Source organism: Lathyrus oleraceus, chromosome 2 (genome assembly GCF_024323335.1).
Source record: "Lathyrus oleraceus cultivar Zhongwan6 chromosome 2, CAAS_Psat_ZW6_1.0, whole genome shotgun sequence".
In the NCBI taxonomy this organism is placed as follows: Eukaryota; Viridiplantae; Streptophyta; class Magnoliopsida; order Fabales; family Fabaceae; genus Lathyrus; species Lathyrus oleraceus.
Genome location: NC_066580.1, coordinates 181,995,453 through 182,008,301, shown reverse-complemented (window position 1 = coordinate 182,008,301; position 12,849 = coordinate 181,995,453). Strand labels below are relative to the sequence as shown.

The 12,849-nt window shown below is 43.7% G+C and overlaps 1 protein-coding gene across 1 annotated transcript; it reads left to right on the top strand.

Annotated features, from left to right (window-relative positions):
* The first annotated feature begins 6,212 nt into the window (after nt 1-6,212).
* Nucleotides 6,213-12,690, top strand: LOC127118775 (uncharacterized). Its single transcript, XM_051049032.1, has 3 exons — nt 6,213-6,815; nt 8,555-8,618; nt 11,033-12,690. Exon 3 carries the CDS (start codon nt 11,079-11,081, stop codon nt 12,447-12,449), a length of 1,371 nt encoding a protein of 456 aa, XP_050904989.1. The 5' UTR covers nt 6,213-6,815; nt 8,555-8,618; nt 11,033-11,078; the 3' UTR covers nt 12,450-12,690.
* Nucleotides 12,691-12,849: the final 159 nt, after the last annotated feature.

Sequence of the window (12,849 nt, the reverse complement as noted above, 5' to 3'; positions counted from 1 at the left end):
CTCATTTGGTTCCGTATCGAGATTATACGAGGAGATTGTTGACGTTTTTCACCAAGGTGAAGATGCATCATGTGCCCAGAGAGGAGAATCCTTTGGCAGATGCTTTGGCTACTCTAGCTGCCTTGATTAAGGTGCAGAGGGGGAATCAATTCCCCAGTGTGGAGGTTGGACGTCTGGATAGACCGGCTTATGTGTTTGCTGTTGATACAGCGCCTAATGATGAAAAGCCGTGGTATTACGATATCAAGCGCTATCTTGAGACGCAAGAATATCCTGAGGGAGCGTCAAAGAAAGATAGAAAGACTCTGCGGAGGTTAGCCATGGTGTTCTACCTGAATAAGGATGGGGTTTTGTATAAGAGGAATTTCGATTGGGTCTTGCTCAGATGTGTGGATGATGCAGAAGCAAGCCAATTGATGAAAGAGGTTCATGAGGGATCGTTCGGTACCCATGCCAGTGGGAATGCGATGGTGAAGAAGCTGCTGAGAGCAGGTTATTACTGGATGACAATGGAGGCCCAATGTTTTAATTTCGTGCGGAAGTGTCATAAATGCCAGATTTATGCTGATAAGGTGCACGTGCCTCCAAATCCGTTGAGTTTAATGTCGTCTCCATGGCCGTTTGCTATGTGGGGCATTGATATGATTGGAAAGATAGAGCCTACAGCTTCGAATGGGCACAGATTCATATTAGTGGCTATTGATTACTTCACCAAGTGGGTTGAAGCAGCCTCTTATACGAATGTGACGAAGCAGGTCGTGGCTAGATTTCTCAAGAGAGACATCATTTGCAGATATGGGGTTCCCGAGAGAATCATTACTGATAATGGTTCTAATTTGAATAATAAGATGATGGCAGAGCTGTGCCGGGAATTCAAGATCGAGCATCACAATTCTTCTCCCTATCGTCCGAAGATGAATGGGGCGGTTGAGGCAGCCAACAAGAATATAAAGAAGATTGTGCAGAAAATGGTGGTAACCTACAAGGACTGGCACGAGATGTTGCCGTTTGCATTGCATGGGTATCGAACGTCGGTACGTACATCTACTGGGGCAACTCCTTTCTCATTGGTATATGGGATGGAGGCTGTGTTACCCGTTGAGGTTCAGATTCCCTCGTTGAGAGTCCTGATGGACGTGAAATTGCAAGAGGCTGAGTGGGTAAGGACCCGGTATGAAGAGTTGAGCCTAATTGAAGAAAGGAGGCTAGCAGCCATTTGTCATGGGCAGTTGTATCAGCAGCGGATGAAGCGTGCTTTTGACAGAAAGGTGCGACCTCGGGTATATCACGTGGGTGATATGGTGCTGAAGAGGATCCTTCCTCCTCAAAACGATCGTAGGGGCAAATGGACACCGAATTATGAAGGTCCATTCGTGGTCAAGAAGGTTTTCTCTGGCGGAGCCTTGTTGCTAACGACCATGGATGGTGAGGATTTTCCATCCCCTGTGAATGCGGACGCAGTTAAAAAATACTTCGTATAAAAAGAGACCCGCTGGACGAAAAGAACAAAATAGTCCAGGCAAAAATGGGCATCCCGGCGAACCAAAAAACAGAAAGAAAGGTTCGGGCAAAAATTAGGGATATAAATGAAAAATTGTACACCCGGCAAGTCGAAAACCTGAAAAGGCGACTTGGGCAAAAAAGGGTATCCCGGTGGACTGAAAACCTGAAAGGGCGGTCCAGGCAAAAGAGGGATTGAAACGAACAACTGCGTCTAGCATGATCGTTTGCGCTTTGGTTAAAGCATCATGGATAATACCCGGTAGGGATCAGTTGGAATCGTCTTGTTCAGAAGGCAGAAAGCACGGAGAGTCTGAGGACATATGGGGTGTAACCGAGTTGGAACTCGATGAGATTACGGGTTTCACATTGCCATTAGGATAGATTTTTCCTTTTGAGCGCAATTACCTCTTTTCAGGAATTGCTCCCTTTGTATTGCTCAGTTGAGCCACACACTTTTCAATCAATAAAATGCACATTCAGTCAAATAATTTTGTTTTTGTTTTTCATTACCGCTTTGATTGCAAAAACATCCGATTATTTTGATAAAGAATCTTTGCATTTTAAGACATACAGGTTCCTTCCAATGCATGTTTATAAGATTGAATGCTGGAAATCTTATTTGGAAGGTTAAGTGACCCAAGTGTTGAAATCTTGACACGCCTGGGGCACGGTTTTGTCTAACGATCTGTTTTGCAGGAACTGTTAGATGTTTTTCACTCACTTGCAGGTTGTGATGTGGAAGCTTTGACAAGGGAGATCCCCAGAGAGTTCGCTCAGGAACGAATATATGAAGGGAGGAACGACGAAGTGACGTTGAGGCGTACGACGATCCTTGATGATAATCAAAAAGACTCTTCAAAGTCGGAATATTTGAAAGTTTGTAGAAATTCCCCGCAGAGTCTGACCAGGAACGAGTGCATGAAGAAAGGACGGAGAGACGACGAGACGGCCGACGACCTTTGGAATTAACCAAGAAGACTCTTCAAAGTCGGAAAATTGAAATTTCTGTATAAATCCCAGGAGTACGTTTCTCGTCGAGCGCGGAGCGATTTGGAATACAGGATGATGGAGCAGAAAAGGTCCAGATGAGTCTGGGAGTTCTCAAAAGTGGAAAGCTGATATGAGTATTGGTGGTGGATACCGTGGTTCGACGAGTCGATGGGTGTGGTACCGACTTTTCTCATTTCCCAGCTAAGTCCCCAAGCAGAGTTATAGGACTAGCTCCCCAGCAGATCCAATGTCTGTGACTTCTCCAGCCGAGTCAAGAGGGCTGTCCCCGGCAGGTTTACAACGATGTTTCCTCAGCAGCCAAGCCAGAAGGTTGCTATTCCCCGAGTGGAGCGGGTCTTTTTCAAAGAAATATATCTCCAACAGTGTTCATTCTACCAGTGGATTGAACGAGTTTCCGTAGCAGACGAATATCTGCATCCCCAGCCGAGGGTATCCTACATGTGGATTGATTGGGTCCTCCCCAGCGGAGTAGTTGTCGTTCCCCTAGCAGGGTCTGGATGGTATTCCCCCAGCAGGTTGAAGATTGCTCATTTCCCCAGCGGGAGTATCTGTGAGGGTTCCCAAAGCAGAGTTGGGATCTATATCCCCAGCAAGTCAAAGACTGTGGTATTCCCACAGAGTGCAGTGAAGGATCTGTATCCCCAGCATGTCCTCGAGAGGGTGGGTTGCAAAGGAGGTATTCCCCAGCATGTCCTCGAGAGGGTTGGGTGCAAAGGATCTGTATCCCCAGCAAGGGTTGTCTATTTCCTAGCAGCAGTGCTATCCCCAGCAGGGTGGAGTTGGAGCGGTAACGAGTTCCTCAGCAGAGAGTCTCGTGTTCCCCAGAAGAATTCCCTTGAGGGGGATATTTTTATGCATTCATCATGTAGAATAAGCATTGCATATTGCATAGAAAAATAAATAATCGCGTAGCATTTCCATAATTATGGAGCATTACGCATAAGAAATCAAGCATGCATCATTGCAAACGTCAGCTAGTCTCAAGCCGTGGTTACTGTTTGAGAGGTATTTTGCCAGAAAATGAAAGTGTTACTCCGAGTAGTATAGCCTCATGATTGGGTCACAGGTATTGTCCCAGTGGTACGACACTGGAGAAGACTCCTTCCGTCGGACGGAGACGGAAAAGGGATGTATTCAACGCAACCCAAACTGTGGTTACCGCTTGAAGATTTGGGGTTCACCAAAGGTGAAGATGTTACTCTGAGGAGATTAGCATCACAACGTCAGATCAGCAATGTTCCCCAGTAGTGCGATATTGGAGGAAGTGTTTCCGTCGGACAGAGATGGAAATAAAATCAGAGGACGTTACGCGATCAGCGCGATTCCGGGGTTCAAATGCAATGATTGGGGATCAGTGGCGTTCAGGCCAATTTCCGATTCTCAGATCGAAGAAGTTTCCGACGATCAGGTCGATGTACTTATGGCATTCAGGCCAATTTTCCGGTATTCAGACCGAGGCGGTATTCAGACCGAAGTGGCGTTCAGGCCGATTTTCCGGTATTCAGACCGAGGCGGTATTCAGACCGAAGTGGCGTTCAGGCCGATTTTCCGGTGTTCAGATCGAAGAAGTTTCCGACGATCAGGTCGATGTACTTATGGCATTCAGGCCAGTTTTTCGGTATTCAGACCGAGGCGGTATTCAGACCGAAGTGGCGTTCAGGCCGATTTTCCGGTGTTCAGATCGAAGAAGTTTCCGACGATCAGGTCGATGTACTTATGGCATTCAGGCCAGTTTTCCGGTATTCAGACCGAGGCGGTATTCAGACCGAAGTGGCGTTCAGGCCGATTTTCCGGTGTTCAGATCGAAGAAGTTTCCGACGATCAGGTCGATGTACTTATGGCATTCAGGCCAATTTTCCGGTATTCAGACCGAGGCGGTATTCAGACCGAAGTGGCGTTCAGGCCAATTTCCGATTCTCAGATCGAAGAAGTTTCCGACGATCAGGTCGATGTACTTATGGCATTCAGGCCAGTTTTCCGGTATTCAGACCGAGGCGGTATTCAGACCGAAGTGGCGTTCAGGCCGATTTTCCGGTGTTCAGACCGAAGAAGTTTCCGACGATCAGGTCGATGTACTTGTGGCATTCAGGCCAGTTTTCCGGTATTCAGACCGAGGTGGTATTCAGACCGAAGTGGTTTTCAGACCAAGAAGGAGAAAAGAAGTTCCGGGGTTCAAGAAAAGCAAAAAATATAACAATAAGGAAAGAAAGAATGAGAATCCCGAGTGGATGTGTGGTGATCAGACCATGGTTATCCCTGAGTTACCATTTATTTTGGTATCCGGGTCGACAGTTCTGTTTCGGTATTCAGACCGGCTTTCTCCGTTCCAGACGGATTTTTTGTTCAGAGAATGTTTCTTCGCCGATGCTGACAGGCGTTGTTAATTATTATCCCATCAGAGTGCAAATTGTTCGTGTGTTCTTGGTATTCAATCACTCTTCATCCTGATCATCCGAAAGCCGAGGCTATTTCGTATCGACAGGTTCACAGTGGATTGAATAGGGGCAGCTGTAACACCTCAAAATTTGCCCTCCTCTCTTGGGACTAGCATTAACATATTTGCATATCATCTTAGGATTTTAGGCATTTCATATTGCATATCATGTGGTTACAGTGTGCAAGCTATCTTCCCAAGTCTTGATCAGGAGATAGGAAGTCAGAAGGTGCAAGCCAGGGTTTTACTGATTGATCATGGGCCATCTGAGGATTGGGCTGTGAATTAGGGTTTTATGATTCTCAAGGGTATTGATCTTCATCTTGATTGAAGTGATACATCATCATCATCATGGTTGGATGTCATCAGGAGATTGAAGAAGATTCCTTGAGATTAGGGTTTTGACCACTGGTCAACCCTAATCAGTTGCATTGGGCCAATCAGGGCTGGATCAAGAGATGGGGTCTATGATGGTTTTGAGGTTCATTTTGTGATTAAATGGTGATTATTGAGGCTAGGGTTGCACCCTTGAGCTATTTCAGTTGGAGATTGGGGCTTAATTTGATCAATGCATTGCCAGATTCATCTGTCAGATGAAAAGTCAACCGTGGTCAACTGTACATGATCAGGTGGATTTGGAGGTGGAAATGAGTTAGACACACTTCATTCATGTTGGAACAAGTGTTGTATGACATCTCAAAGCTTAAGAATGAAGAAAATCAAGTCAGGACAAAAACTGCCAAAAATAGCAAGTGACTTGTAACTGAAGTTTCCAAAAATGGAAAGTTTTTGACCTCAAAAACAGAAGTCCAAGGAAGCTTCAAATGAAAAATTGTTCAACATGACAGATGTAGATCTTGTTCTCACCTTTCCAAAAAGTCCAAGAACTTGAAAATCCAATGTACGGTTTGCAAAATATGGCTCAGTGAATTTCAAAAAAACCCGTAATCAGGAGGCCATAACTTCCACATGGTTTGTCCAAATTGCAAGTTCTTTATATGCACAAACTCCATTTGACATGTACTTTGAGGGTGCATCATTGGATTTGTTCAAAAATGGCCAAGGCAAAAAGTCACTTTTCAACTGGACAGCTGAATTGGACCAGGGGCAAAATTGTCCAAATGTCAAAATATTGGGAATTTTTGAATGGGACTTTTTCCAACACCTCAGGAATGGCATTTAGAATGTGTTTGAATTTTCATTTCATGCATAAGGCTTTTAATTTGGATTTTGTCTTGAAAAATGGAAATGACAAAAATGGACCAAATGCATACATATGGTGAATTTGAGAATGGAGCAACCAATGAGCATGAAACAAGTTTCTACAGTTCACATATGATATTTAGAAGGTGTATGTGCTGTCAAAACAGGTGGCGCTAGCTGTCATGGTGAAATTCCAATTTTACCCTTCATTTGGAAAATGACATTTTCACTTACAATGCTAATTTGGTTGATTACACACTTAAGCATGATTAAGGCTACCATATATATTCATAATCTCTTGCTAATCACAACAGAATTCACACACTCCAAGATTGGATCTCAAAACCATTCCAATTCTCTCAACTTTTATCAAGAACACAAATCTTCAAATTCATCAAACTTCTTCATTCTTCAACCAATTTTCGAAATTCTTTTTGCATCGAACTCCATTAATCATCTTCTCAAACTGTTTTTGGAGATTGGAGCCTAAGGAGCTGGAAAACGCAGCTGTCCAAAATTCATCCGTTAATGGCAAATCGCGATTGTGGACAATAGGAGTGGAAGTAATTGAAACGGAGCATAGCATTCACCTTCTATATACTTCTTGTGCATCTGTTTTGAAGAGTTGGAGCTTAAAGCCGCGATTTACACACTGCCATTGCCGGTATGTCGAAAATTCGAATCTCTTGTTTTGTTCGATTGATAGGTGCTTTGTGTAGTGCATTTCTTGTAGAATCCAATGGTGCTTGTGGTTTATAGAATGGTTGATCGTAGGTTACGAAATCTAGATTTAAAGTTATGAATGCAAACCCTAAGTGCTTCGATTTGGTTGATTTAGGAACAATTAGGATGTAATAGTGTGATATTCATGTTGTGCTTGATGAGACGAATCCAACGACTATAACCATGCCAATTTCTGTTAATGTTTGATGTTCGTCATGATTTTCGGATTTCTGGAATTTCTCCATGTGGAAGACGATGAAAAGGAGTGTTTGATCCAAAAAATGATTTGAAAATTCAAAAAAAGCTGTTTCCCGCCGGTACCGGAAATTACAGAAATGCCATTACTGTTATTTTAATTAAATCCTAATTAATTCTAAAAATATTTTTAACACCTTTAAAAATCCATAAAAAATAGCTAAAAAATCCAAAAAATATGGAAATTTTTTCTATAGCTTCCTTGTTGAGTGTAGGTTTTTTTTGACCTATTGGTCAAAGTTGTGCTTGGGGAATATTTTATTTGACCTAGGGTTTTCCATTGTATGTCCATTTTTGATACATGTTTGTAATTTGATCATGAAATGCTCATAATGTAGAATAAATTCTTGAAAATTTTTGTGGTGGTTCTTGACTCATTGAGGATTATTTATATGTAAATTTCATGAATTTTGGATACCTGGTTAGAGAGCAGAAAATTCTGGAACTTAGGTGTGACAATTTGTGTCACACCTCATTATGTCAACTTGCAGGATTTTTTTGAGTGACCTATACATGTTGAAAAAAAATGAAATTTTGCATGATGATTGGTTGGCATGTTGTGATGTTGTATGAATTTTTGTAGAATTTTTCACTGCATTTTCTATTTGATCATGATTTTTCATTTCTGGAGATCATTTGTGCAAGCTCATATGACATAGGTTGGTAGAATGATTGGGAAATGCTCACATTGTATTGTATGGCCATGAAATTTGATATGCATGAACTAGACACATTGTGTGACCTCCCTGTTTTGGTCTCATCCATTTCTTTTTTGTTTTCAATGAGATATGAATTTTTGAATTGGATGTATGCATTGATGGTGTGAATTGAAGCATGTAATTGTGTCTGTTTTTGTGGATTTTCATTGACATGGTTCCATTTGCCCAATTGAGCTCAAATTTGACATGGTAGACCTTGATTATCCCCTGTTTAGGTGTAATTAATTTGAGAATTTTTGGATTTATTTTGGCATGGCTTTGAATGCAATACTTCTGTTTGTATATTTGGTGCTTCATTTGAACCAATGTGCCTTGTTTTGTGCATGAATTGAACATAATGGATGATATAGACATGGGACCAATGATGTTTGCTCTTGTTTGACTTTAATTTGAGTTTTGATTGTGAATGCCTTGCTGTTTTAACTTTTTTGTTGCTTTTGGACCCTAGGCTAGGCCTAGTGGTCTAGTTGCTAATATTTGCTTGGTTTTTCAGGATCAAAAGCATAAGGCACATGGAGAATGATGCAAATCAATTTTAATTGATGTTGTTGATGTTTGTATATTAACATAGCATTGTTTTGTAGGTGTTGAAGCTTGGGCTTAAGCCTTGAGCTTGCCTTGTGTTGTGCATAGTTTGTTTAAACTGGTTAACTGTTTGCTGTATAGTTTGTCTGATTGAGTACTGACTGAGTTTGATTGTTTCCAGGTACTTTAGTTGCTCAGTTCCTTGTGAACTATTGCTTTGCTTTGCATAAGCAACTTGCATTGAGGTAACTTCCTAACTTCATGTAGTCTGGAGACCCGGCTGTTACCGGGCCGGGCAAACAAATGTCTGAAGTCCTCCTTAAGAGGCAATGATTGTGGTTGTTTATTTTTAAGCCCAAGCAGGAAAAGTCCTTCAAGTAAGGCAATTGGTGGAAGGTAGGGACAAGCAACCTGTCCCCCACTATTCAGTTGAGTCTTCTCCTTGCTCCCATTACATGGTTGTAGCATTGAGATCAAAAGCCCAAGATCTGTTGTGTCAGAGTCATCGAGTATAGAAGGGTTCCCCTATTCTGGACCCATGCTCATTTGTCAGCTCTCCCTGGTTAGGGGTAAGAGCTGTGAGGTCTGATCCTCACTTCACCCACCATCTGCTTCACCTTAGCCTCGCAATGGCAAGGTTAAGAGCAAATACAGCCCGTACAGACGACTCGCTTCGGCAGTCAAACCTGATTGATTGAGCCCCCTTGTGTGGTTATAGTGCGTGCTATATGGATATCTGATTGACATGCTTGTGTTGTTTGAGATGCCTGTTCTCATCTGATATATGCTTGTATATTGTATGCTTGTGTGATTGCTTCTTTCCTGGTTAGGATAGTTTGCTTATGCAAGTGGGATAGAAAACCGAACTTAGGGTTAACGATGCATGACAACATTAGGCTCGAGTCTCAGCTCCCTAGTCGTGTGTCTTTCCCCGGTTTCTGGTTAGCAATTCAGTCCCTTTCAGGGGAACTACATCGCCCTGATCCTCGTGCCAGACGAGGTATGTAGGCAGGTGGTCGTGCGAGACCACTCCGGGCAACCTTTTTCTTTTTTGCGTGCGTTTGCTTGTTATCTGACTGTGCTGTTTGGTGTTTTGGTTCGGATGCCGACGTAAGCCCAGTGATTGGCTGTCGGGCTCCAAGTTTGCCGTTTTGTGCGTGTTTTGGTTCGGATGCCGGCGTAATTCCATCCAGTGGTTGTCGGGCTCCATGTTTGCCACCCTTGCTTGTTTGTATGTTTTGTGTTGTTTGGCGTGCGTAAGCCGAACTACAGAGGCTCTGATTCTTGTTCCAGACAAGATATGTAGGCATAAGGTGCGATACCTTATCGAGCCCGTTCCTCTTAACCCCACCTGCGTTCCCCGTGTGTGTGTGTGATGTTTATAGCAACCTTATCTTTCTAGAGCGTGGATCCCGTCGAGTACGACGGACGTGAGGGGTGCTAATACCTTCCCCTCGCGTAACCGACTCCCGAACCCATTCTCTTGGTCGCGAGACCATGTCTTTCCAGGTTTCTCTGAGCGTTTCCTTTCCCTATCTTGGGATAAATAACGTTTAGTGGCGGCTCTGTGTGTTTTTATTTTTAGGCTCGCCGGTTGATTTTTCGCAGGATGCGCCAGCTGGCGACTCTGCTGGGGACCTGCGATGTAGACCTATGCTGGTCCATCGTCCCTAAGCGAGTCCTTCCTAGCGTTCTAGGATTAGTTTAGGTTGCTTGTGATGTTTATTTATTGCATTTATTATACTAACCCTTGTTTATATAATTGCATTAAATATGTGCATGCATCATTACTGTCATGTTGCCATCTTCCTCTGCAGGTGGTTCTGTTGTTTGGGGTGGGTGTTCTGAGTGGGGCTAAAACCCAGGCCCGAGTATACACCTAGGACTAGTGTGGTCTCACGTTGCCTCTTTCATGTTAAGTCAACATGTGCCTGGCGGCGTGATGTGCCACAAGCCGGACGAGGCTCACTTGATAGTGCTCATCTCTGTGGATATTCCGCTTTGTTTGAGTCACTCCATTTGAGTTGTTGACTCTGGTGACCGATCATTCCCGGATCTTTGGTTTAGACGATTTTAAGGGAGCTACAATGGCACACCCGAAAGGGCAAACCCATTGAGTATCTCCGCCCGATTGTCGAGACCATTATCCGCCTTAGGATGACTTGATTAGAACTTACCTGTGAGGGGAGGGTTGTTCTGTCAGATGTTTGTTCAGATAGCCTTCAGATGGTGACTTTTGATCTGTGATTCAGAGACATAATTATAAGTCGGATTTATGGTCATTTATTGCCGTGACGCCGGAGTGCTGTCCGTGACTTATCAGTGGGGATCCGTTTATTTCGGATTCCCGGGCCGAGATATTTATCAGTGGGGATCCGTTTATTTCAGGATTCCCCGGGCCGATTCAGATAAGGGTGATGTGTCTACTCGGATATGGTTTGATGATGATGGTGATGATGATGTATCTGTCTTCCGTTTATTTCGGAACCCGTGGGTCAGAATTGGGATTGTACATTCCTCAGATGGTTATGATCAGTTCAGAGCCCAGATTCAGTGCAAATGATCAGATGGCTTGGAGGATGGCAACGCATTGCATTCATTCATCAGCATCATTACATTTTGCATTAATTGCATCTAACCCATGTTTACCCATATGCAGGGACACTTTTGATCGAGATTCTGGTTGAGAGATTTTCTGCTCCAATATGAGGACCGGTTTGAAGAACAACATTGCTTACAGTTTCTTTGATCCAGAGATTGGTGTGCTCAAGGATATGATAGCATTGATTACTCCTGACCATGTGGGAATGTTTAGAGAGTCATACGGCGGTATTCTGAAGATGGTTTTCAGACTCACTGACTGCGACAGGAGCGCCATCCACACTCTTCTTCAGTTCTATGACCCTGGGTTGAGGTGTTTCGTTTTTCCAGACTATCTGTTGGGACCTCTGATGGAGGATTATGTCAGCATCCTGGGTATTCAGATCCGTGATCAGATTCCTTTCCATGTCACTAGGGCGGAGCCGGATGTCCTTGGGATTTCACGTGCTCTTTATTTGAGTCCGGAAATGGTCAAGGAAGGTTTGAAGGAGAAGGGAAAGTTACCTGGATTTCATTTGAATTTCTTGGAGGCTAATGCCAAGGAACATGCTGCTGTGGGTAACTGGAAGACGGGCTGTGCTCTGATTGCTGTGAGCATTTATGGGATTGTGTTGTTTCCTAACCAGAAGAATTTTGTGGACCATAATGCTATCAGATTGTTTATGCAGAGAAACCCTATTCCTACCCTGATTGGAGATGTCTACTACTCAGTGCATAGCAGGAATGAGAAGAGGCGGGGTGGTCTGGTTAGATGCTGCTCTCAGTTGCTCTTTAGATGGTTCATGGGGTATTTGCCTTCCCGAGGTGCTTTTGTTCAGATTGACCCTAGTGTCAAGTGGTCCTTCCGATTGATGGGTCTGCGGGCTGATGACATTGCTTGGACTCATAATGGTTTAGCTGGTCAGGACTTCATATGTAGTTGTGGGAGTTTACCTAATGTGCCTTTGGTGGGAGTTCAGGGTTGCATTAATTACAACCCGATGCTTCTCCGGAGACAGATGGGGTTTGCTATAGAAGGTCCTCCTCTCGGGCGAGAGATTCAGGAGTCCTTCTATTTCCCGATTGATGGTAACCAGACCAAGCTGAGGCAGGTATTGGACGAATGGCGAGATATCCAGAGGAGGGGTAAGGTTCCTTATGGCAAAGTCAACTGCCGGTATTTTCCACTATTTGAGGATTGGTTGCGGAAGAGGATTGAGTCTACATTTCTACCGTTCCCTGGAGGTGACTCAGTGTGTCCTAGGATTGAGGGTCCAAGTTCTTCTGTCAGCATGGATGAGTTCTTAGAGATGAAGCGGGAACGAGATCAGCTACTTGCAGAGAAGACGGAATTGGAGATGAGTGTTGCTCGGGTTCAGAGAGCTAATCAGGAGCTCAAAGCGAAGATGGAAGATCAGGATAAGCGGCATGCTTTGGAGACCAAGCGATTTGAGATGGATACAGCCTATTATGGGAACCTAAAGGTGGCAACCTAAAAAGGAAAAGGGGTTAACCATAGAGGTGTGTCCCAAGAAGGAAAGAGGGTTAACCATAGAGGTGTGTCCCAAGAAGGAAAATGGGGTTAACCATAGAGGTATGTCTCAAAAAAGAAGGGGGGTAACCATAAAGGTGTGTCCCAAAAGAGAAGGGGGTTAACCATATAGGTGTGTCCCAAGAACGAAGGGGGTTAACCATAAAGGTGTGTCCCAAAAAGGTAATTGCAATGGTGTTTAAACTAAAAAGAGTTAAAAAGAGGAGTCATATGACTAGTTCCAAACTTGGCAGTGAATTGACTGGAATTGCACTAAAGTCTATGAATAGAGGTGAATACTCTGAGCAACTGGGTCATTCGTCCCGTACCCAAAATATTCAGAATAAGGATAAGAATGTTCTTTC